Consider the following 26,690-nt stretch of genomic DNA (forward strand, 5'->3'; position numbering starts at 1 on the left):
GGTCTCAGATTCTCACCTATAAAATGGAGGTTGTAATGATCGCTGCAATATTAAAAGACTGATACTCTCAAAGTCATAGAACAGCACTACGGACTCACTATAGTTAACACCATTGTGGCTGCTATTGCTACTTTTACAATCTTCCTGCCCTTGGCATGATGTCGCCCAGTCACCAGGCTTGGAGTTGTTGTCTCCAAATTGTGCATGATTGTCTTTGAACTGCTTCTTGGGTTCCTGCCTTTCCTCCATCTCGCCTTAGGCCTTCCCAGGCCTGGCTGCTTCACCACAGGGGTTGAGGTCCTCTCGTCCCCTGAGAACGTGACAACTCTTCTCCCACCAGGGCTTTCTGAAAAATACCACATTCCTGTTCCAAAATCACTTTCAGCTTGTGCTTCTTTAGTTTCAAAAGCTATAATGGCTCCTGATGACATAGAAATTACATCCCAAGCCTGCTGCCTGGTGGTTTTGCTATTTTTACTTCTATTTTTATATTTCAATATTAATGTGTTGCTGTATAGCATAGCTCTCACAGAGCACACACCTCTTAAGGGCACTGTTCACCGGGTTTTACATGCGCATGCGCATTCCCAAGGAACTGTCACCCAGATCAGACGTTCCAGCCTGAAGAAAGCCCCCTGTGCCCTCCCAGCCAGGAGCACCCCTCCGCAAACCACCGGCAGCCCTCTCCCTCCGCTCCACTCATGGGCCTGTTTGTGGGGCTCTCAGACATGGAAGGATGCCGTGTGTCCTTGTGTGGGACGTGTCTCCTTCCCTCACCTTTTCCTGCGTGACCTTCCGTCACGGTGTTGTCTGTCCCCGTGGTTTGCTCTCTGTCGCGGCCCAGCAGCGTCGCAGCGAGAGTGACTGCCGCGTGGCCGCTGCGCACGTTCCTGTGCGTGCCTGCTGCGCGCGCGCGTCTCTCCGGGACACACGCCTCGGTGTGCAGCTGCTGGGTCGAAGGATAGGCTGTTTCTTATTTCACTAAAAATTTCTTGTGTGGCTATAATTTTTCCCTAGCTTCATTAAGCTCTGATTTGCATAAATAAAACCGGTCTGCTTTAAATGTGCAGTTTTGTGAGTATTGGTAATGGCATACTGTTTACTAACAACACAATAAAGGTACAGAACATTTCTACCAGCCTCTATAATTCTTTTGTGCCCCTTTGCAGTCAGTATCCTTCTTCAAACCTGCCCCAGGCAACCACAGAAGTTTATAACACTATAATTTTGCCTTTCCTGGAGTTTTGTATAAATGGAATCATTCTATCTAAGGTCTTTTGTGCCTGGCTTCTTTCAGTCAGCATGTTGTTGCATGTCATGCGTGGTAGGAATGCAAAATGGTACAGGCACTTAGGAAAATAAGTGGACAGTTTATTATAAAGTTAAATATTAATTTACCACACTATATGGCAATAAAAACATGTCCACAGTATGTCTATGTTCATAGCAGCATTATTTGTAATAGACTCAAACAATAGCTCAGTTGTCCAACAACTAGTGAACAGATATGCAAATCCTGGCATGTGCGTCCTATAAACACTACTCACCCATACAAAAGAATGAGCTGCCAATGCATGCAACAACATAGACTGATATTTTTGTTTCCTTTTTAAAATAGTTATTTTTTTGTTCTGTTAAAACGATAGATGCTTATTGTAACAAGTCAAATAATATGGAGTAGAGAAAAAGATAAAGTTAACCAGTGTTATACAATTATTATGTACCCATAATAATTAACAATAATTTTTTTTAAAAAAGATAACCAATGTTAATAGCTGGTGGCTGTCTATTTTTTTTCATATTCACACACAGACACACACACACACACATGCACATGAGCCCTCCTTTTTATATGTTAAAAATGGGAATCACACCACACCGATTACTCCACAGTTTGCTTTTTGCTTGAATGTATCAGTAGATTTGGGTCTAAATCCTTATTTCTCATAACAGCAAGTCATTATGGCTATATGATAGTGAAGTCAACGCTTCACAGTGTTGCTTTGTGTTGCTGGGCAAAGCAGTGGTGTGAGAGCTCCCTACGTGTCTGCACCCTTCTGTGCTGGGCTGGCTCCCAGGGACAGACTCCAAGGTGGGGCCACTGCCACGACCTCTGAGCTTCACACTGTCACCTGCAGTTTAGGAAAGCGGCCCTGTCTTCACAGCTTTGCAGCACTGGGTGATATTAGTGTTGTCAATTTTTGTCAGTTTTATGGTCAAAATAATAGATGCTGTTGTTTCCCTTTGAGCTTTTTGTGTGCCAGAAAGGTGAACATCTTCTCACATCCATTTGCTGGCTGGTTTCATTTCCTTTTTTGTGACTTACCTGCTCATATCACTTGTCCATTTTTCTATTGGGTTCTTCTTTAATTTCTTATCAATTTGCAGGAGATTTTTGTGTATTTTATATGTGCTGAAAACACTTTGCCATAACATTTTAAAAATGTGTATTAGGCATTATGTAATGTTTGTCACATCTGTCAACCGTTCCTTTGTGGTTTGTGGCTTCCCCGTTTTGATAGCTCTCTTACTATAGATCAAACAGATCTTCTAATATTTTCATTTACTTTACCTTTTATATCTGAGTTTTTAATTCACCTATAGTAAGATAGCCAATTAGACCAAAATCTCCCCACTGTGTTGAGTGCCACCTTATCCTACGTTAAATTACAACATACACTTGACATGTTTCTGAACACTTCATTTCAGTTCACTGATACATTTTTTTTCTAAGTGCCAATAACTTATAGTTCTGATTTGGGTAGTATTATGATCACATTATTATCTGGAAGGACATGTTACACCTTGATATTCTTTCTTATTGCTTTTGAAAATTTCTTCACAATTTTTGAAACTTCTTATGTACTGTAACATTGTTCAGTGCAAAAAGGTTTCATTAGGACTACAAGTATAATTGAGTTAAATATATTTTTTCATTTGGGGAGAATTTACATTTATATCTTATATATCTTTTATATCTGGGGACGGCGTGAGTCTTCCTTTATTCAGATCTCGTTTTATGTCTCTCCGTAAGTGTTCACACAGGCCGTGCTCGACTCCTTACGTGATGCCTGTACGGCGTATCCCGGGTGTGCTCTCCGCCTGCCAGTTTCCACTTCTATTCGAGGGAAAAGATTCTTCCTTGTTTTCCTCTAAATTACCAAACCCTCCTATCAGTTCTAGTAGTTTTAATTCCTGAAGTCTTTTTAGGAATGTCATCATGCCCAGCATTTATGATGACACCCATGTTGGTTTCTTGCCTGTTTTCTCTGGTTCCCCATTGTGGGTTCTTGTCCAGGTCATTCAGCCCAGCGCACGCCCAGTCCACTTGGGCCCAGCCCCGTGTCTCTTAGTATTTCTCTCTCAGACCTCAGCCTGCAAGGCTCCACGCAGGCCTGGCCTCCCAAGGGAACCTCCCCTGCAGAGGTGGCATTAAAGTGGCAGGTGTGGCATTGAGCACGCTGACCTCAGCAACCTTCTTAACAGAGCACCCAGCCAAGACTGCAAGGACCCAGCCTGCACTCGGGCGCAGAATTGCCGCCCACCTCATAGCTGAAGGCCCCGAGTCTTACCTGTTCTGCATCAGGTAGTGTTTGGCTGGGTAATATTTGTCACATCTCGTCAGTCTGTGCATCTAGTCTCATTTTCTCATGTCACAGAGGGGTTCAGTTCAAGAGCCGGCTTCATGGTCATGGCCAACGTACTAGACCACGCTTGCCTCTGGAGGACAGAGAAAAGGGTGGGGGTAGATACCCCTCACCTGGGGTAAGGGCCACACCTGTCCCTCACACTGTGGCAAAATTGCATGAGATGCCTTCCGCAGCGCCTGGCCCCAGGGCTCCGTGTGTTGGTGCATTTGTGCATTTGTTCGTGGGCCTGAGAGTGTGCCTGGTGGCTGCTAAAGTCAGGGCAAGTGTGCCAGTGTTTCCAAGAGCTCTGGGGCCTTGCCTGGCGTGCTCCGCAGAGCCGACTCTCAGAACACTGCCCCTTCCAGTAGGTGACTGGACATGATCTCAGGTGGCCTCTGGCACGGGCTCCAGGAGCCCTGCGTCTCATTTGCTGTGGCCCTTGGGGGCCTCCTCGCTGCTCCCTCCAAGAGGGGCCGGTCATGGTGCCTCCGGGGCCATCGTGGGGGCTGACGGAGGCGAGGCGCCCAGGGGCTCCTCCCAGCTGTCCCCCTCCCCGTGCTCATGCCTCTGAGAAGACTCAGGACCTGCGAAAAGGTGGCTCTAGAGGCTGGAAGATCTAAATTCAGATCTTGACTCCACCAATATCATGTGATTCTGGGAAGAGCTAAGAACATTTTCTGAGTTTAATTCCTTTTATTATGATTTATTTTTCCCAAATGGGAATGATTGCTCCTGCATCTTAGGCCTAATGGTTCAGAGAGTTGGGGGCAGAAAACCTAGTGGTTGTCTCCGGGCTGCTGTGGGGACGGGGTCTGCTATCCCCCCTCCTCGGGCCAGTGCTGGCTCCCCAAGGGGCATGAAAGCTTTGGATCTGGAGCTGGTTCTCAAAGCGCCAGGCACTCTGCCTCCCGGTCCCAGGTCCCTCCTGCCCCTCGTGCTCTACTCCCAAGTCCAGGACCCCTCCCACGCAGCACCCTGCCGACACATTTTGCTGGGTGTCACTCAGGCCCTTCCGAAGGTCCCCTCGTGCCCTCTTTCCTCCCCCAGTTCAGTCTATGGGCTTTTTTCCCACATCCACATAGAGTCACTGACATGGACAGGGGTCAGAGGTCAGGACCGACGCGGGACAGGCGGGTCTGCTGCGCTCTCCAGTGGAAGCGCCAGGCGGGCGGACTGCCCGGAGCAGCAGTGCAGACTTGGCAGTGCCGCCTGGCCACGCGGCCGGGAAGCGCGCCTCCCACGGGAGCTTTGCAGACCGCTAATATCGCCGTTCACACAGGACAGAAATAAACCGAAATCTTCTCTCTTGCCTTGCAGGTGTGCTGGCACCCAGAAAGGCTCTGCTGCTTTTTTCTCCTGGCCCCTGCTGGGGCCTCCCCTGGCTTTGCTGAGTCTGAACACTTCTGCTTTCTCGCCCCCTCTCCCTCCGTCCCCCCGCCTGTCCTCCCAGAGCCCCTTCCCCTCTGGCTGCCCCATCAACGTCTCCCCATACCTCAGTGCACCCTCCCTTCTCTTTTCTGGTGGCCTTTCTGCTGATTGCATTGTACCTCTTTTTCTGATATTAAAGATATTTTTAAAAAATGTGTCCGTGGAGTATTTGTTCTAGAAGTGCGTACTTTGGTTTCTTGTATTTCTTCCGTGTTGTTCATTTTCTAGAGTTAGTTTATAATACTAATAATATTAGTATTATAATATTAATTTTAGACAATATAGTAATAGTATTAGACAATAATAGTAATAGACAAAATAGTAATAATATTAGACAATAATAATATTGTCTGTCATTGTCCTATAAACACTTAAAATGTGGACAAAGGAGGGCGTTTTTGGACAAGCAAGGTAGACCACCAAAAGAAGTGGGCTCGTGGGAGCCACCCCCTTCAGCTGCCTGGGTACTGAGACGGCCCTGGAACCCCCAACCACCTCCAACAGAGCAGCAAGGGCTCCCTAAAGTGCCCTCTCCTGTCCTCCACCTCAGCAGCCCAGGGGCCGGCTGCGGGGAGGGGAGACTTTGTAGCTGGGTCCCTTGGGATTTAAGTAACCCAGCATTTTTTAATGATCAAAGTAATGTGAAATTGGACTAGGCCCTTGATGGGTTGTTTACACGCATTGACCGCTTGCTTCCTGCCCACCACCCCTTGTCCTCACAGTAATTTTTAACTGCTGATGGTGTTTCTCCCCTTTCAAGCAGGAAGAGGTAACTCCAGGGTCAGGAGGAGAATGCCATGAGTTTGTTTTGCAGAGGGAACGAATGACCCTGAGAAAGTTTCCACTAGCAGCTGCCCAGTGCCGATGTCTGTTTGCTCAAGGTGTTACTGGGACCAAAAGCAAGACTTCCCTGGCCTTACCCTCTGCCCCGCACAAAACTCGCTGCCTCATCTCTGGGACAAGATGCATCTGAGAGATTTGTCCTTCTGGCCTGTTGCTTTGCCAAATTGAATAAACCTTTCTCTGTCTCCAGGGTCCAGTGTCACGGTGGTTGGCATCAGCTGCACATTGGGCACAGGAGCCTGAACTGAGGTTCAACACCAAGTTCTGGTCTGTTCTCATTTGCTCAGTTGTCTCGCACAGTAGTTCCACACTGGTTCCTGCTAATGTAGGGGCCAGCGCTGGACAGATCAGCTGTGCCGGGCCGTCCTTAGCTCAGGACTCAGGAACATGACTTGGCTTCCCTGGATGAAAGTGCTTCTGGTATTTGCTCGTGGACAACCATTTTACTGTTATGTGGCTGACTTTGTTGCAGTCTCCTTGACTGGAAAATAGAAAAATTAGTTTTAATTCCATTTCAACTATGGACTTCCTGAGGATCTGTGTGTGGCAGCCATGGCTGACACACAGATGTCCATGTCCTGGATGGCTGTGTGCGCACAGCAGGGGTGGGGGCTCATCTGTGTGTAAGTACATATATGCATATGTTCACATATATCTGTATGTATAATCTATCTATGATCAGTCAATATGCCTCTAACACTCTTCTTTCAGTTCTGCAGGATAACATGCGCAAGCAGCTTTGATTTGGATATTGTGTATTGTAAAATACGTATGTAGTCTGGTGTCCTGGCGTATAACTCCTAAAATCCTTATCATTTTCCAGTGGTAAGTGTCTTTTTGTATGCCAGTGAGTTGACTGGTGGCTGGCAGCCTCCCCCCCCCCAAGTAGCTTCAGGATGGGGCTTGTCACTGGGGAGACTTTCAGCCCCACCCCAACCTCTGGGGACAGGAGAAAGGCTGACAATTAAGTTGGTGACCAATGGTTGATGATTAATCAAACACGTCTACGTCATGAAGCCCCCACAAATAGCCAAGAGTACAGGGTTTGGGGAGCTCCCAGGATAGGAGATTCCTGGAGGGCAGTGTGCCTGGGAGGGCATGGAGTTTCACACCCTTCCTCATACCTCACTCTACTCACCTCTTTATTCTGTCCCTTGTAATATCCTTTATAAGACACCAATAAACATGTTTCCTTGAGTTCAGTGAGCTGCTCTAGTAAATTAATCAAGTCCAAGGAGGGATTTGTGGGAAGCCCCTTTCATAGCTGGTTGGTCAGAAGCACAGGTGAAACAACCTGTGGCTTGCGATGGCATCGGAAGTAGGGGGCAGGGTCGAGACTGACTCCCCACCCGTCAATTTTTATTGGAGGGTTGGGAAATGTTGATAAAATTGGCAGTTGATGCAAGAAGCTGGGGGGATCCAGGAAATGCTGAATGACAGCAATGGAACTCCACTGGCTGGAAGAGCCAGGGACACTCACATGACCGAATTGAGGACATGGAAATGTCAACTCCTGCCTTAGGTCTCCAGAGGCCTGCACTGGTTCAGGAAGGAAGACAGTGGCTGAGTCGTGTCCCCTGTGGGGATAGAAGATGGGGGAAGACTGGCCGTCTCTTAAGTTCTCTGTGCTTGCACAGATGAGGCAAGCTTGCACAAGCCATCACTCTGGGCAGCAGCAGTAGCAGTACAGTCAAATCTGAGACGCTGGCCCCTGAGGCCTGCGTAAAGTTCTGCCCCTTCCTTGAGAAGGACGGTGTGCCTGCAGACAAGCAGCCAGGAAGCTGTGGTGGTCAGAGAACGCCCCTCGAGGCCCTCTGCTGCGGCAGCGGCGGCTGCTAGGGAGGAAAGGCTTGTAGAGGAGGGCGCCCCAGGCCCTGAGCGCAGGTCTGAGGGGACGCGCCCCGCGCTGCTGGGGCCCACAGGCGACCGCTGCGCTGGCGGGAAGGGAAGGGAAGGAGGACGGGCTTGCTCAGCACCAGGAGGAGCCCCCAGTGTGCGGGTCCGAAACGGACACGGTGGCCTCCCCGTGCCCCGGTGCCAGAGGAGAGGCTGGGGGCAGTTTTCTGGGGGTACACAGATAATGGGGGGTTCGGTGTTCTGTTCCAAGATCTGTGCTAATCATGTCACTCAGTCAGCTCGTTTCCTCTGCAAAATGGCCTTTCTATCCCCGTTTTACAAGTGAAGTGGGGCAGGCTCAGGGAAGGTAAGTGATTTTCCCCACGGTGCATAGTTAGTAAGAGCCGAGTGGCCTTTGCCCAGAGCCTCGCTTGTGCTTGTGTTCCTGACCGCCACGCCCTGCCTGCCCAGGACCGTGTGGGCGTCCCAGGACACTGTCTGCCTTTGTTTCTGTTTCTTAGATTAGAAACCAAGTAGGACTTCATGGTATGACATCATAGCACAAAGGCAAGGTGGGATTTTTAAATGGCTTTTCTGAGGCATAAATGGAATACTGCTGTATTCCACATTTCAGAAATGTGCAGTTTGGTACCTTGTGACGCGTACACCCTTGGCACCATCGCCACACTCAGGATGAGGATCTTCATCACCAGGGCTCTTCCGCAATCGCTGCTTCCTGCCTGCCTTCCCCCGCAGCCCGCCAGCACGCCAGTCTGCTTCCCCACTGAGGCTAGTGGGCACGCCTGCTGGTGTAGATATCAATGGAGTCGCGCAGCACGTGCTCTTTCGTCTGGGGTCTGTTGCGTAGCGTGATTGTGTCAGACTCACTCGCGGTGTGTGGGGATGGTCTGGTTTTTCTCGCTGCTGAGCACTCTTCCGTTGTCTACCACGGTGGGTTTATCTGCTCAAGGTGGCATTTTGGATGCTGTGGCTCTGGTTTCTGGTCCCCAGGAAGCCATCTCACACATCCATTAAGCTCTTTGGTGGATTTGAATTGGTGTTGAGGATGTCAAAGATCTTATATGATTCAGTGATTCAAGGATTTTAAGATTCCAAGTCATGCTGTGGGTGTCCCTGCTGGGGACATGAAGACAGGCTTAGAGAGAGCCGTCCTTCTGAGGACTGCCTGCTGTGTGGGCCCTGGATCTGCGGCAGTGGGGTTTCTCCTTGGGTTCTGGTCCAGGTGCAGACAACTTGCAGGTTGTATGGTCTTGGGCATGTCACTTAACGTCTCTGGGTCTCCATTTCCTTATCTGTAAAATGGGCACAAATGGTTCCCAACTCTAGGGTGTGTGAGGTTATGAGACATCACCTTGAGAGCACTGAGGACAAGGCCTGGCATGGTGTCAGACCCCACAGCATCCTCTTTTCTTCTTGGTGTGTGTTTCCAAAGGACAGAGGTCTGGAAGCCAGGGTGGCTCGATTCTCCTGTATTCATGCTTTGCTACTAAGGAAGCAGATTTCAGCAGAATTAGGTTCTTCACAGCCTGTGGTGTTTGATCTCAGAAGATGCATCTTTCTAAGAAGGTAAGTAATTCCTAAAAACTGGCAGTGAAGACAGATTTGTGCAGGGTTTCCTTGGGTCTTTGGATTCTATGCTGTGTTGGGCAGCCCCATCCAGCCCCTCAGAGGTCTAGCTTCTCAATGGTCCTCTTTAGGCCTTGGGGCCATCTCCCCTGCAGTGTGGCACAGCCTGGTGGTTCCTTCCTTATTGTCTGAGAACTTGACTTATTTATGAAATTGCACCTGCCTGAAGGAACAATGAAGGAGTGTGCATTTCTCCTCTTGATTGGTTTATCAGTATCAGGAAGCAGTTAATTTGGAAATAGAAGATTTTTTTCTAAACCAACTGTTAGAATGTTAAAGGAGAAAAAAATTTCAACGACAATGTTCATAAGAATAAAGCAAGTCCCTGATCTGTCAAATGAAGATGTCTGTGGTGCCACTTTTGACCTCAAGTGAAATTTATTATTTTTTTACATTTCAAAGTATTACGGGAGTACAAATGTTTTTGTTATATGGGTACCTTGTATAATGCTTAAGTTAATGTGCCCAACACCAGAGTAAAGTGTGAATAGTGCGGGCGCAATGGGTAAGGTTTCACCACTCACCCCTCCTCTCCCGCTTCTTGGCTTCCAATATCCTTTACATCTCTTTGTCCCCATGTGTGCCCATCATTTAGCTCCCAATTATTAGTGAGAACATGTGCTGTTCTTCTTCCATTCCTGAAAAACTTCGCTTAGGATAACGATCTCCAGTTCCATCCAAGTTGCTCCAAAAGAGGTTATCTCATTCCTTTTTATAGCTAAGTAGTACTCCTTGATATATATACCATTATTTTCTTTATCCCCTCACGAACTGTTGTGCATTTAGGTTGATTCCACATCTCTGTAATTGTGAATTGTGCGCTATAAACATTTGAGTGCAGGTGTCTTTTGATAAAATGACTTCTTTTAGAAGGAATCTCCATACTGTTTCCCATAGAGAAACTAGTGATATTGAGCATTTTGCAGTCCCACCAACAGTGTATAAACATTTGCAGTCCCACCAACAGTGTATAAACATTTTTTTCTCTCTGCATCCACACTAGGATCTATTGTTTTTTGACTTTTTCATAATGGCCATTCTGACAGGCGTTAAGGTTATGTCCCATTGTGGTTTCAATTTGCATTTCCCCGATGACTAGTGATATTGAGCATTTTTTCATATGTTTGTTGGTCATTTGTCTATCTTCTTTCAAAAAACTTCTGTTCATATCTTTGCCCACTTTTTGATCGGGTTTGTTTTTTTCTTCCTAATTTGTTTGTATTCTTTGTATATTCTGGATATTAGCCCTTCATTGGATGTAGAGTTTGCGAATACTTTCTCTCATTCTATAGGTTGTCCATTAACTCTATTGATTTTTTTTTGGCTGTGCAGAAGCTTTTTAATTTAATTAAATCCTATTTATTTATTTTTGTTATTGCTGTGTTTGCCTTTGGGGTCTTTGTCATAAATTTCTTGCTTAGGCTGATGTCTAGAAGAGTTTTGCCTACATTTTCTTCTAGAAATTTTTGTTTTCATACCTTACATGTAAGTCTTTTATCCATCTTGAATTATTTTTTGTATAAGATGAGAGATAGGGGTCCTGTTTCATTCTTCTGCATGTGGCTGTCCAGTTTTCCCAGCACCATTTATTGAATAGGGCTTCCTTTCCCCAGGGTATGTTGTTGTCTGCTTTGTGGAAGATCAGTTGGTCATAGCTATATACTTTTATTTCAGGGTTCTCTTTTGTGTCCCATTGGTCTGTGTCTCTACCTTTATGCCAGTATCATGCTGTTTTGATCACTATACCTTAGTAGTATAATTTGAAGTCAAGTAATGTTATCCCTCCAGATTTGTTCTTTTTGCTTAAGATTGCTTTGGCTAATTAGGCTCTTTTTTGGTTCCAAGTGAAGCGTAGAATTGTTTTTTCTAGTTTTGTGGAATACGACATTGGTATTTTGATAGGGACTGTATTGAATCTGTAAATCACTTCGGGCACTATGGACATTTTAACAATGTTGATTCCACCAATCCACAAGCGTGGGATGTTTTTCCATTTGTTTGTGTCAACTATGATTTCTCTCATCAGTGTTTTGTAGTTCTCCTTGTAGAGATCTTTCATCTCTTTGGTTAAGTATATACCTAGGTATTTTATTTTCTTTGTAGCTACTATAAATGGTATTGAGTTCTTGATTTGACTCTCAGATTGACTGTTACTAGTATGTAGAAATGCAATTGATTTACATGTATTAATTTTGTAACCTGAGATTTTGCTGAATTTACTTATCAATTCTAGGAGTCTTTTGGTGGGTCTTTAGAGTTTTCTAGGTATGAGATCATATTGTTGTTGGCAAATGGATAATATGACCTTCTCTTTCCCAATTAGATACTCTTTATTTCTTTCTCTTGCCTGATTGCTCTGGCTAGCACTTCCAGTACTATGTTGGATAGAAGTGGTGACAGTGGGCACCCTTGTCTTGTTCTGGTTCTTAGGGAGAATGATTTCAACTGTTCCCCATTCAGTATGATGTTGGCTGTGAGTTTGTCATATACAGATTTTAAAATTTTGAGGTACGTTCATTCTACATCAAGTTTGTTGAGGTTTTTTATCATGAAGTGGTGCTGGATTTTATTGAATGCTTTTTCCACATATATTGTGATGATCACTGGTCTTTGGTTTTAATTTTTTTATGTGGTGAATCATGTTTATTGATTTTTATATATTGAACCATTTTTACATCCCTGGGATGAAACCCACTTGATCATGATTATCTTTTTGATATGCTGTTGAATTTAAACCGAAGCTAGCATTTTGTTGAGAACTTTTGCATCTATGTTTATAAGGAATATTGGTCTGTAGTTTTCTTTTTATGTTATGTCCTTTCCTGGCTTTAATAACAGATTGATACCAGCTTTGTAGAATAAGGGAGGATTCTCTCCTTCTCAATGTTATGGAACAGTTTTAGTAGAATAGGTGCCAATTCTTCTTTGTAAGTCTGGTAGATAGAATTTGGTTATGAATGCATCTGGTCAAAGGCTTTTTTTGTTGGGGAAGTTTTCATTACTGTTTTAATCTCACTATTCATTATTGGTCTGTTCAGGATTTCTATTTCTTCTTGATTCAGGAAACTTGGGAGGTTATGTGTTTCCACAAATTTATCCATGTCCTGTAGATTTTTTAGTTTGTATGCATAGGGGTTTTCATAGTAGTCATAGATGATATTTTGTATTTCTGTTGAATCATTTGTAATATCTCCTTTTTCATTTCTGATTGAGTTTATTTGATTTCTTTCTCTTCTATTTCTGGTTAATCTAGCTAGTGATCTATCAATTTTGTTTATCTTTTCAAAGAACCAGCCTTTTGTTTCATTGATCCTTTGTTTTTTTGTTTTTGATTTTCAGTTCTTTTAGTTCTGCTCTGAGCTTTGTTATTTCTTTTTTTCTGCTAGCTTTGGATTTGATTTATTCTTCTTTTTGTAGTTCCTTGATGTGTGACATGAGGTTGTTTACCTGTGATCTCTCTGTATTTTTGATGTAAGCATTTAAGACTATGAACTTCCCTCTTAGAACTACTTTTACTATATCCCATAGATCTCCTCTATTAAATGCATACATATTTAGGGTTATTATATCTTCTTGCTGAATTACTCTCTTTACCAAGATATAATGACTGTCTTTGTCTTTTTTTGTTTTTTTGGCCTTATTGATTTAAAGTCTATTTTATCTGATATGAGAGTAGCTACTCCTGCTTGCTTTTGGTTTCCATTTGTGTGAAATATTTTTTTCCCTCCCTTTACCTCGAGTCTATGAGAATCCTTACTAGTTAGTAGGGTTTTGAGGAGTCACCATATACTTGGAGTGTGGTTTTTCATCCATTCAGCCAGTCTGTATCTTTTAAGTGGAGCATTCAGACCATCAATGTTCAATATTAATATTAATATGTGAGATACTGTTCTGTTCATCATGTTAAAAGATACCTAGTTGCATTGTTTTTCTCTTGTGTCACTTTTTTATACGAGTTGTGAGCTTTATTTTTGGTTGTTTTTATATCAGTGTGTATCTATTGTGCTGTTCATGTATAATGCAGTTTTAAGTATTTCCTTTAGGGCAAGTCTAGTAGTGACAAATTGTCTTAGTGTTTGCTTGTCTAGAAAAGTCTTTATTTCTCTACCATCTATGAAAATTAGTTTTGTAGGGTGCAAAATTCTTGGCTGGCAAATGTTATCTTTAAGAAGACTAAAAAAGGGGCCCCAACCCTTCTGGCTTGTAAGATCTCACTGAGAAGTCTGCTATTAGCCTGATGGGTTTTCCTTGTAGGTTAGTTACTGCTTTCCTTGCAGCTTATAGAATTTTCTCCTTCATTTTGAGTTTAACAAGGTTGAGGACTATGTGTCTTTGAGATGTCTTATTTGTTATGAGTCTTCCTGGTGTTCAATGACCATCTTGTATCTGGATATCTGAATCTCTGATGATACCAGGGAAGTTTTCCTCAATAACTCCCTTGAATGGGTTTTCCGTACTTTCTTCTTCTTCTTCCTCAGGGATACCTATAATTTTTATAGTGACCCAAGTTTTATAGTCTCATACTTCTCTGACTGATTGTTCATTCTTTATTCTTTTTTCTGCCTCTTTGATTGGATTAGTTTGAAAGCCTGTCTTCAAGCTCTGAGACTTTTTTCTTGTGCTTGGTCTAGACTGCTATTGAAACTTTCTGCTGTATTTTCAAATTCCCTAAATGACTCTTTCATTTTTTTAAGTTCTGTTGTATCTTTTCTTATTTTTTCTACCTTTTTAGTGAGTTTTCATTTTTTTCATTTATATTCTGAAAACATTTTTTGCCTTATTTGTTTTGGTTTTCAACTTTCTCTTCAATCCTGTTCATCCTGTTTGCCATCCATATTCTGAATTCCATCTCTGACATTTTCACAATTCCCTTTAGCTTGGAGTCCTTTGCTACAGATCTATTGTGATCTTTTGAGGAGTGTCAAAACAGCTTGTTTTTTTTTCATATTGCCAGAGTTCTTATTCTGGTTCCTTTACACCAGAAATTTCTTCTTTCAGCTCAAGACAGATAAGCTTGTGATGCACTTGTTCTTCTCTGCTGGGAGCTTTCCTACTTAGTGCAGAGAAGGAGAGGTCCCTGGATGGCATATTTGTGTCCTACTTTGGAGGGCTGACCCAGGATGAGATAGGCAGATGCACTTTGAGTGTTTAACACTGCTGCTGCCCTGTGTTTCCTGCCTTGCCTTTCCTCTGTGGTTGTCACTGGTGGTCCCTGCATTGCAGAGTGAGTGAATGCCCCACCTCGTTCTGTTGGGAGTAGTGAATGTTAGCCTGTGCTGGCTTGAGAGCTGCCTGGATTAGATTCATGGGCAGTGGTGTTTTTGGCTCTTGCAGCTCATCGATGCCCGTGGGTGGCAGCAGCTGATGGTCTGCATTGGCTGGAGATCAGATCCACAGGCAGCAGCATTTGTCAGCAGGGGGGCACTGGCTTGAGTGCAGCCCTGCCCACTGTCAGCCTTCCCAGGTCCCCCAGCTGCAGTGGGGATGTGTGGCTCCTGCTCACAGGACTCCTGCCTAGCTTCCCAGTGGGGAGGCAGTAGCAACTGATCTGGTTCCTGTATAGAGGCCACACTCTGGGCCTAGGATTTTAAAATGGCAGCAACCACAGCACGTAGGGTTCATGAGCCAGTGGATCACCACTATGCCCTCTCTCCAGAGCAATGCCACTGCACAGTCTCCAGATAGCTCCCTATGTCAGTCCCGTGGCCTTCTGCAGTGGAGGGTTCCTCCTGCAACTTGGACAGCAATGGTAGTGGGGGAGAGTGTGGAGTCCTGGGATCCTCTCCTCTGTGCCTTCTCTGTGTTTGTGCTCATCTTTCCCATGTACCTCTAAACCACAGAGCAGCCTGCCTCTCTGTCTTCTCCTTCACTTTGGGTGCCTCCTGTCGCTTCTCTTTTGACTTGCAGTGCTCTCTCCTAGGTGGTTGATCTGAAGGTGGACATCCATTTGCCTCCTCCAAGCCTCTCCATGAGAGCAGCATGTACAGACTGCTCCTATTCCCTCTTAGTCCCTCTCTAATGAGCTATTTTAGCCATAAAAGGAATTTTTTGGCTATCTTGGTGGGCTTTACTTTTTTGATTAATACATTCTTAGTAATCCCAAGAGGTTATCTTTCATTTTGTGAAATATCTTTCAGCATAGTTAAGGAATCTCTTTTCAGTTTCCTTATTTGGATTTTTATCAGAACTTATAGGATGCTATTTTTTTTTGCATCTGTTTAGTAATGTCAAGCAGTATTTATTTAAAGCAACTGTATATGCTTAAACACACTTTTGGAGTAAGTCAAGTGTTGAGGCACAGAATGAGGTCTCAGGAGAATATTAGGGTAATGGGCACAAGTGACTGAGAAGGTGTGAACAATCAGGGAAGCTGCTCTGGTACCTTACTCATTTCTCAACTGGTGCACTGACTTTGAAGTTCATGGCTCTTTGGTTATGTTTGCAACATACAGGATTGAAGTGGTTCATATCCTGGTGAAACGACTTTCCAAAAATCAAGTTTAGGGTATTTTGATGCCTAAAATTAGTTTTTGACTCTGTAAGTCTTACCGAATAATTTGGTTAGGGTTTAATGCTATAGTGTGCAGGTGTGGGGGACTGAAACCCACCAGGCCATGGATGAGACTAGGGAGAAACCATTGGTTCTGAATGTCCCTCTGCCTTTGGACTCCTGCTTCTTGTACCTGGGCTCCCGTGTGCCATCTGATGGGCCTGGTGGCCTCCCTGGCTCTGTCCTTGCTGCATATGGACTCTCAGACATGGGCCCTGGTGTCACAGGGCTTCAGGATGGAGACAGTGAGCCACTGGACCAGGATGGAAGAGCAGGTCATTTGTGGTCACGCCCTCATGGCACTCACTGTAATTGGGCAGGTCTGTGGGTCTTTTCTTCAAATGATCCTCTTTTCATGTTCACTCTCACCACCCTTTGTAACATCAGTAACTTCCTGCTCACCTCTCTGCCGTGGCTTCTCAGCCCTGTCTGTCTGTCTGCACACCGTGGTTAGAGTAAGTTTCATTCTACTCTATTTCTACCTAACCAGTGCCTCCTCCATACTGTCCTGCTCCTCAGTGCACCTGATGCCTCTCAGACCTGCACCTGAACCCTCAACGCCCGGCTGGTCTTTCACGGCTTTTGGCAAACCTGGCCCCAGCCAGCCACAGCCCCTCCCGCTTCCACCTTCCTGCTCTGCTCCCTCCTGGTCCAAGCTCCAGTTTGTGTTTCCTGGTTACACCTTCCCCTGCTGACCCTGGCAACCAAGTCCTCTCGCACTGAGGCTTCTCCTGACCAGGTGTCTGACTCACCTCTTGTTCCTTGGACAGACGGACTGGTGCTTAGGTGTCCACAGTGCGAGGCATGGCTGGCATTCCGCCACCATGCCCTGTGCCGCCCTGTCTCCTGCCTCCATGGCCCTCTCGGGAACACAGAGCACTGCCCTTCTCCGTGGAGGGCGGGGCTGTGATGTTGGGTGCGTGGCTGGTGAGGGAGGCGCCCGGGCCGTGGGGCGGGAGCTGCCAGGGCCTTTGGCATTGCTTTCTGCCCTGGGAAGACAGGGGAGGGAAGTTTTTGGTGTGGGGAAATGAAGGCTGGGTTTTAAAACATCAAGTTTGGGGTGACTTCAAGTCATTGAAGTGGAGAAAGCAAGTGAGCGTGTAACTATCTTTTACGTCCTGGGTCTCAGAGATGGTGGGGCTGGAGACGACTGGGCAGTGGCCGCGGCAGAAGGCACATCCAGCCCAGAGATGATGACGCCCCTTCGGGCGGGAGGTGCGTGGAGGTAACCACAGGGTAAATTGAGACTCTCTGGCTCCATTTTACCTGAGGTCCAAGGGCCTGGTGTCCAAACCGAGGGCTGTGGTGCTGAGCCTCCCGCGGAGGGCTCGGGAAGACGGGGCGAGAGTCTATTTTGCTGCACTTTGCTCAACCCTCACGCTGAAGGTGCAAAGTGAGTCGGCTGGGAATGGAGGAGCAAGTCCTTAGTGCCCTCTGAGCCCTCCAGCAGGGAGGGGACGGATGGTTCCCTCTGGCTTCAAACAGAGTGAGGGGCTTCGAGGAGATGACACACACTTTGGGTCCTTGTCACCCGTGGACCAGTGTCTCAACCACACGAGCGAAGCCCGCAGCAGGAGGGCTGCACTTGGGGAGAAACCAGCCTCCCACTGCAGCCTGGCAGAGGTGCTGGTCCCAGGGACGGGGCACCTCTGTGGCCTCACCCCAAGGGCTGTCTGCTGAAGATCAGAGCCATGTCCACAGCGAGAGACTGCAGCGGCCTACTGGTGTGGACGCTGGCAGCAATCCGGTGCCTGGGGATGAACTGACACTGGTCATTTCACCTCACGGACACCCACATGCTCCTAGAGGAGGAGCCTTAGAGAAGAGAAGAAAGCGTGCGAGAAAGAGTCAGCTACTAATGCTGGGCCGCAGGGCCTAGTGCCGGGCTGTTGGAGTGACCACTTGACCCTGACCTCTCTGTACCCACCCTGCTGTCACCCCACCCTGCCAAGGGGCGAGGAGCTGAAGCTCTGAGGTTAGCAGGTACTTTCTTCCACGGCCACCTGGAAGTTTGCAGGCCAGGGCAAGCCTTAGGGAGGCAGGGGAGCGCTTTCACTCCACATGAAGTTCAGGGTCCTTGCTGCTCCGCTGGGCCTGGACACGTTGATGGCTGATGTGATGTATCAGTGAGGGAGGACTTTTTCTTGTGTGAAAGCCAGTGGATTAGATAGGGGCTTGGGCCTGGGTGGGGACGCAATGGGCCCACTGAGCGCACTGCATCAGAAGAGTGGAGTCAGGGCATGACAGCCCTGCCGCACTCCCCCCCCCCCTTGCAGCAGAGGGTCAGCGAGGGTCCGGCTGGATTCGCTACGGGAGGGAGCTGGCGATTTTGCAGGAGCGACTTGTGGGAACAGGACCCTGACAGGGGTGCTGAGGAGGGAGTCGGGGTGAGAAGGGGCATAAACAAGACCCTCAAGGCATTTCTCTCGGGAGTGGCGTGGCTGTGTTGGTCACCTACTTTATGGTAAACTGGGTCTTAATAGTAGTCATTGATTATTTCTCCTCTGTCTACTAAAAATATTGCTGCCATCAACATGTTTCTAAGGTCCTCTAGCCCATCTGCGTGTGTTTAGAGCGAAACTTTCTGGGACCAAGGGGTTTGTGCACCTTCTGTTTTGCTGGGGCCGTGGCTGAGGCTGTGCCCAGCTCTGTGCTCACCATCCGCGAGCGCCTGTGTCCCTGCACAGCCACCGCGCTTCGGTCTTGGGCTGTGAAAACAGAACTTGAGTTTAGGGTGTAGTTTGCCTTCTTGTTATGAGTAAAGTTGAGATTTTTTTTTATATTTTCAAGAGCCATTTGTATTGCCTTTCTTGTGAACTCTTTGTTTATATCCTTTGTTTATTTTCTCCATTGGGCTTTTGGCATTTTCCTTGCTGACTTATATTAAGGCTATTCTCTCCTTGACAGTGAAATGGCACCAGTTTTTCTTGTGCATAAATTTTTATTTTTATGCTATTGGTTTCTGGATTTTGTATCATCCTTCTACTCAAAGATAATTAAAAAATATCCTTCCCAGTTTCCTTTTAGTACTTTCATGGTTTCATTACAAGCAAATTTCAATTTGCAATCCATCTAGAATTTATCTGCACAGAAGGCGGGAGATAGGAGCCCAGCTTCACTTTGCCCTGGGTAGCTGCACACCCAGCAAGCGTCACCTCCTCCGGAGCCAGGGGCATCATGCGGCTCACTCCTTGTTTTTTTTCTTTTTTTTTTTCATGAAATTGATCTCCATTTGCTGCTTCATGTATCTGTTTGCTTGTCATCTTTCCCCTTCCCCCTACTAAATGCATATAAACCCAGGAGGGCATAAATCATCTAACTTCTCTGCTGTTTCATTTTTCATTATTTCCGTCTTTAAAGTATGTATGTGTTTGGGGCAACAGGCTGGGCCATGGTGAGATGGATGAGGAGGGAGAAGGATGGAGCTACATGATTTCAAAGGGTCCAGTTCTAAAATTCTACATTCCAGTGAAAATGTCATTCACTGTGAATGGTACTGGCCCTATTGACGAGAACTTTAGCCCGAAGAGGGGAAGATGGTAAAATCCGGAGGAAAGCAACGGTATGCATTTGGGGCAGGGCTGGCTTTGGTTCCTTCCAACTGACCATGGAGCCTGCCAAATGGTCCATTTTCATATTAGCCGAGCTCTGAGGTCATGATTTGGCTCCCTGAAATGTGGGCACACGGAACAGAATGTTAAGAAGCAATCTCTATTATTAAAAGTGGCAAAATTGGTACCTGGAACTCAAATGGGGATTAAATGGAATTACACAAAGCTAAATAATTATTGCTAAGTGAACAAACTGAAACAGTACTGCTCACCAAAATGCACTGCACTCAAACAGTTCGGAGGGAAATTGAGAATAGTTACACTTAAAATTAGATTTTAGAGTTTAAGTAACTCATTTCAGACATCTAAATATTGATGTTATTAATAGTTATGTCACATTTCTATTTCAAACAGAAATAGATACCATCAGCCTGGCTGGAATGAGAATCCACACACATGTTATGATGTGAACATTAGGAACAAATTTATGCCAATGATGAAGGAAGAACATTTTTCTGAAAAGCGGCTCAATTTGAAAACCCCTTTGGGGGTTCTAAAGGCTCACAAGTGGGCTCCTTAGGACTTTTCTTGAGTACCCGAGCTCTGAGAAATTTCTTAAACTTCTTACATTTGCCAATGTGCTCTGAGACCCTTGTGTGCCATTCTGTGTGAGGAGGCATTGGGTAGAACGGTTCATGATCGCAGAGCGTTGTAATCCCTTCTCACTGCTGCCGTGTGGTTCCTCCTTGCCTCCCCCAGGAGTGCAGAAGGAGCAGAGGCCTGCTGCTCGGCACTGCGTGACTTGTGGATGACTGAGGCTTTTTAGGAGTGTTCACAGAACGACTTAGGAGAGACTCCTCTCTAGCCTGCTGGGGCCATCAGTGCTTTGTCTGCCTTGCTCAGCTAAAGACATCACTTAATGTAATAAGCACAATGCAGAAAGTCACTGAACTGTTTCTTTTAAAAAAATTAAACAGATAAAATATAGACAATAGGGCTCCTATAGTTCTGCAAAGAGACAGCTTGACCTTCAATGGGATTTACTTTTAGAAAGTACTTTGGGTGATACCTGATTGATCACTTCAGTAGAACCACAGACAGAATAGTGTTATAAAGTAAATATGAGTAAGTATCAACGCCAAAAACCTTTGTTTCTCACTTTACATTTTCCAAGTCACACTGCTTCAAAGCCTACTCCACAGTGTCCTGACATTCCCTTAAAAGCATTGTGTTGTGACGGGGATTACCCTTCGCTTGGATGGTAGGGATCAATTTAAAGAATATTGATCTTGGAAAGTCTATAGAATGTTTCTGAGGACCCGTTATCTTCCTTCTCATTCACTGTGTCTCCAAATTCCTGTTCATTTATTTTCCTCTGTGTCCTGCTGTTTTCTCCTCCTCTATGTGGGAGTCGAGACACTCACCTGCGCCTTTCTGGGTGCCTGAGGTGGAGCCACCTGTGGCCGTCTCCCAGCCATTTTCATGTGGTTGGAGTCACAAGGTGTGTTTGCTCCTCGGCACCCCTTTGCTGTCACCCTGGTCCTCACTGCCTGCCTCCAGGCCTCAGCGCCTCCACCGCATGGCGCTCCCTCAGCTCCCAGTGCCCTCTGCCCCTGCACACTGCACGTTAGGCCCCTGCCCTGCTGCCCTGGCTGGACAGTGCCTGTGACACGGGACCGGCAGGTGCTGCTTTGCGTTCGGCATTGCTGTCGCGTTGCCTGACTGGGTCAGGAAGTCTCAAAACAAAGCTCCCAACTGCCCTGCTCAAATCAGCATGCAGCGGGGCACAGTCCCATGTGGTTAGAGCCAAGATGGTGGAGGAATGGAGGGCGTCACCGATTCCAGGAAAACACCACCCTTTATGAATATTCCGCCCCTGGTTAACTAAACTGTGGCTTCCGCGGAAAGGCAGTGGGACCAGGGCCGGCCCTGCAGGGAGAGCCAGCTTCTGCTCTGTCTGTGGAATGGACCTTCTGTAGTCTCTGGAGCAGGGGTCCTCAGACTTTTTAAACAAGGGCCAGTTCACTGTCCTCAGACCGTTGGAGGGCCGTTGGAGAGGGCGGGGCACATTCCACACATGCGCACTGCACACTGTGGGCCTGGGATGAGTCGGCTGCTAAGCAGGACAGGCAGCGGCGGCAAAAACACCTGGAGGGCCGAATAAATGTCCTCGGCGGGCCGCATGTGGCCCACGGGCCGTAGTGTGAGGACCGCTGTTCTGGAGAAATCTCACTTTCACTTTATACTGTCAGTTCACTCCTGAATTCTTTCTAGTGTGAAGCCAAGGACCCGCATGGACCTCAAGTGGCTCCCAGCATGGGAGGTCACTTTCCGGTGTCACCTGGATGTAGTCACTGCCCCACGGTTTCCTGGCGCTGCTCTGCCCATGACCTCACTATGGCTGTTCATATGCCACGGGAGGTCCTCTCCTCCTTCTAAACTCTCTGGATTCTATATTATTTCCTGCAGCAGCTGGAAATGAAACTCGAGGACCAAATGTATTGTATTCTAACTCACTGCAGAAGGTTTTTTGATCCTTAACAGTGATTGATTAGGAGTGGGCCTAGTGTCCTGGCCACAGAAATGAAGATAGCGTTGGGAAGAGTACATTTAGGGTGCTGGGTTTAAAAAATGGAATCTTAGCCGAACGTCCCTTACAAGATGTGGCATTGGTATGCATACAGTATTGGCATACAACCACCACAACAAAGAGAACTGGGACATTGCCAGTCAGAGATGACCTGTCTGTGTTTTGCTTAGTTTTATGTTTTAGAAGAGAAATCAGCTGATTGCTAAATTGACGGCTATTTATTTTTTATACTGAAACAAACAGGCAGTTATTTTCTCTAGTCGTGTAGGTGTAGGGTCTCTGGGTTCCATAATCCTGATCAACACGTGATAAAGTGGATCTTTCTTCCTGTCCTCCGCAGGGAAGCCATCAGCCGAGTCTGCGAAGCTGTCCCTGGTGCCAAAGGAGCCTTCAGGAAGAGAAAGGTGCCGTGCTCACACTCCGCGTGTAGCAGTGTCTCCTCCTTCCGTTCTCATTTCACCACCCAGCATCTTCAATCACAGGGAGTTGCTGTCCTCTTTCTGTGGCCTGGCTCTTGCCACTTCTAAAAGCAGAAAGAGTTTCGATTGCTCTCTCTCCTATGAGGCTGAGGACAGTTAGCTGTCACTGTCCCAAAAGCGACACCCTGGTCACTCACTGTGGCTTTAACCCTGAAGATCATGATAACAGCAAACACTTAAATCAGGGCCAGACAGGTCTTCGAGCACTTTCTATCAATGCCCTTAGCTCTAACAACTCTTTACGGGAGCTGTCTCCAGTGGCGTGTTGGTGATGTTTCACACCCAGCTCTCCGGTTGGGAAGGAGAATGAAAGCACTAAATTTGTAGCATTTGCCAATTTCTGTGGTGTAAATGCTTCCACTGTGGCTGATTTCCAGCTCTCAACATGCTGTTCCTGTGCCTGAAAACATAGTTAGGAAGAGAGGTGCAATAGCTTGTCCACTGTACAGATCCAATAGATACAAGTAACTGGAAAAGCAGAGCTAATAGTTAATATAGCAAAACAATTAGGAAGTGATGAGTGTTGAAGATTTATTATCCGTTTTTTAAATGTAATTTATTTAATTGTAAGTTTACATAATTTAGTTTTTAATAACAGCTGTGTTTAATGGCCAGATTATAAAATTGCTAAATTTAATAATTGGGCCTCATTAGCTGGTACAAGCCATTGCCAGAACACTGCTGAATATCCCCATGCTGCAGGTGATGAAAACTGACGCACAGAGAGGGGTGGCCACCGTGCGGGTAGGGGGTGACTGAGGTCAAGCTCAGATGGTCTTCGAGGCTGCATGTTCAGCGCTGTAGAACTTTTCATCCTGAAGGTGGTTGGACCAGAAGAAAAACAAAAGCCTGGACTAGGAAAAAGTGAGAAAAATTCTTTAGTTAAGTGTCTGGTAAGTGTATAACTAAAACCCTACTGTCAGGACTTTTCTATGCCTGAACTGGACTGTAGGATCGGTGTCCCTCGGAGGACGTCTGAGCCCGCCCGGGGCTGAGAGGAGACTGCAGACTGTTTGGGGTGCTGGGCTCTGCTGGCCCAGGGCTCCAGGGCTTCTGCACTCAGGACTGGGGACGTCACGCTCAGGACTGGGGACGTCACGCCCCCACAGGCAGCTGAGTGTGGGGCAGAGGACACTGGAGGAAGGCTTCCGTGTGCAGCCTATGCTGGCCTCAGTCCCTGCGGGGTCCTGGGACCAAGCGGGGCTCTGGACTCTTGACTGCAGGAGCATTACTCGAAGGTGTCTGCGAACAGACACGGAATCTCGTCTTTCAGAGGGAGGCGGTGCTGGCAGCCCTGGGGTGCCCTCAGGGCTCTGCGGTGGAAGTGGTGGAAACAATGCCCATTCCGGGGTCCAGCCAGGTGTACTTGATCAGAGTCTCATGGGTGGGGCTTGGGCGTCTCTGTTTTTAAATAGCTTCTTCAGGAGATTAGCAACAGTGTGTACCTGGTTAGAAACTAGTTAACATAGAATATTCTAACCCCAAACCAAAGGATGGGTTGGTCCCGAAGGACAGAGAGAGTGGGTTGGTAGTGCCCCTCTAGGTCCCCAGAGAGAAGGGGCCTGGCTGGAAAAGGCAGCCGTCCTGTGCCAAGGACGTTTCTGTCAGGGTGATAGGTACACCAGGTATAGGCAGACTGTCTGTCCATCCTTGAGCTAGCTCTAGGCCCATCAGATTCTAACTGGACAGTCTAGGAGAGCCCTGACCTGGGCGGATGTTTGGGCCAAAAGATCTGTGGTTTATTCCCTTCAGCAACAAGCATCCTCACAGTGCTCTGGGATGGCCCGTAAGCCCCAAGAGCTCGTATGTCTTAGTCTTCTCCTGAGAGGTAGTTTGACTTGCGGTGTGGCGGAACCAGGTTTCTGAGTCTGCAAGCTTGGGCTGGGCCTGGCCTGTGGTGCAGAGTGCGGAGTGCGAGAAAAGACCACCTTAGAAACCGAATTGGGTCAAATAGTGAGTCTTTATTTACTGGCCAGGACTACTCCTGCCCTGCAGAGTGGCAGGCACAGAAAGTAGTGCGGAGAAGGGAAAAACAGCCCCCTTTAAAAGGCAAAAACCACACTCTAAAAATCTAATTAGCAAGCACTTTTACAAAAGTGAGAGAAAGCATTAATCTTACACTTCTATCTTGTTTTAGCACAATCGGGGGGTTTGAAACCTTGAGATGGGTTTTGTAGGAGTCACCGGCTGCAGCTAAGATTAGGCCAAGAGGAAGCCTCTGAAGTATCCTAATTATGGACATTAATCTTAGTTGAAATACATCCTGCATTCTGTGACCTAAGCGCATCCACTAGGTACACAGAGCATGCCAGGCACCTCAGGGGTCCAGGGCGTTTCGACCCTGGACTGGCGGCTGTATCTTGTGGGCAGTTGTGCCATGCGCCACCACACTTCTCCTTAGTCTCTAAACTTAATCAGACCAGCAGGAGTGAGATGGCAGGTCCAGAGTCAGATAAGGGTCAGCTGAAAATTTTCCAATCTCCTACGCAAGCAGGCCTAATACAGAAGCTAATGGCGGGCTATTTGCTACCTATGTCCCTAGGCCCTGACAGCCTGTGGCACTTTCCCTGGGTTTAAACACAAGGGACTCCCATGAGATGCTGATACCTCTGACTGCCTGCAAGAATCCTCATCTCAGTGTTTGCATATTAGATGGTTTGCAATTTTCATATCGCATCTTCTAGAATGTGCATGTTAGCCCTGAATCCCACCCTCCCAGCTCATTCATTTCACTTTGTTTTCCTGTGCCTAAGGAGGAAGGGACAGTCAGTGAGGGTCTGGGGGTGTAGAGGCATTGGTGTCCCAACCCTTTTAGACAGGAAAGACACAAAGGCCCAGATAGTGCGGCCTCCAGTAAATAAACAGCTAAAATACTGCTCTTTGATTTCACAGCCTCCGAGCAAAATGCTGTCGAGCATCTTGGGAAAGAGCAACCTCCAGTTTGCGGGGATGAGCATTTCTCTGACCATCTCCACCGCCAGTCTGAACCTGCGGACACCTGACTCCAAACAGGTCTGTGGGTGCTCAGACCTTCCGTCCCTGCCAACAACCCCAAATGATGGGTGTTTCATAGGCGTCTACCTCGCAGCTCTACTGAGCTCACCTGGAATATGTTTGCATCAAATCTTTACTAGTCTATGAACTTTGGCCACTTTGGTCACCAACCGAAGGATGTATGCATTGGTTCTCTTTAATTCTGCAATAAACTACCTTTTGCAGGGAGGACAATGCATGAAATCATTGGTCTACTTGCAATGTAAGAAAGATGATGTACGTGCAAAGTCTCCTCTTAACGTCCTTGCCCTTATTTTTTTATTTGTATATCATATTTTGTTGGTTTGTAGGCCACATTTTATTTTATCACCTTTGAAGTGGATGGCAGAATCTAACTGACAGCATTTCCCCCTTAATAGCTTGCTATTTTGGAGCATCATGTGGCACAGAGTGTGGTAGGGTGGCGAGACGCGGCACGCCTGCGGCACAGCCGTGCGGAGTGGACGGGGCGGACTGCGGTGGCACGGCCACAGTGTTCAGTAAGGCTGATTCTGTTCAGGGTGTGTGTGCTCTTGCGCAGCGTCCGTCTCTCAGGCCTCTCCATCTATCTCTTGTTCATTTCTTCGGCTGGTAAAACGGGCATGTGAGTAGCTGTCCTGGCTACTAACGAGGCAGTTCTGAAGGTCAAACGCGGCACAAAGGGTGTGGAAGGCTCGCGCAGTGTGCAGGGGCGAGCCCAGGGGCTGCCTCCGCTGCCTGGCCGCGCGCGCCGGGAGCCGGCAGTGAGAGCTGGCGCTCGGCTGTGGCCTCAGCGCGGCACTGCCTGATCCTGACGGTGTGTTACCAGGTGTCACATGGTGGCCTTTCTGTTGCTATACATGTTTGTATTAATTGATTGCTGTATCACCCAGATAAGCAAGCAGCACCCCCAGCTTCATTTATTCCTCCGCCTCCCACCCAAGGCATTGAAATAGATCCTTGATCCTGTGCAGAAATGAGAAGCAACATGGCTTTGTTTTGCCATAACTGGAAACCACTTCTCCCTCGATTCTTTTATCCTCATGGAACCAATAGACAATCCCTTGAGTCTTTTTATCTTTAATCTGCTCTGGAGGTTGTGGACTTGGCGTGCTGGACAGGCTC

At 46.9% G+C, this 26,690-nt stretch overlaps 1 protein-coding gene across 1 annotated transcript in view; it reads left to right on the forward strand.

Annotated features, from left to right (window-relative positions):
• SHC3 (SHC adaptor protein 3) overlaps nucleotides 1-26,690 on the forward strand; it is a 144,084-nt gene that overhangs the window by 64,179 nt on the left and 53,215 nt on the right. The window contains exons 3-4 of the mRNA XM_012773787.3: nucleotides 22,415-22,478; nucleotides 25,446-25,565. Of these exons, the coding sequence (XP_012629241.1) occupies nucleotides 22,415-22,478; nucleotides 25,446-25,565 (184 nt within the window). The remainder of the gene's footprint in view (nucleotides 1-22,414; nucleotides 22,479-25,445; nucleotides 25,566-26,690) is intronic.

This window comes from Microcebus murinus, chromosome 12 (assembly GCF_040939455.1).
Source record: "Microcebus murinus isolate Inina chromosome 12, M.murinus_Inina_mat1.0, whole genome shotgun sequence".
Classification (NCBI taxonomy): domain Eukaryota; kingdom Metazoa; phylum Chordata; class Mammalia; order Primates; family Cheirogaleidae; genus Microcebus; species Microcebus murinus.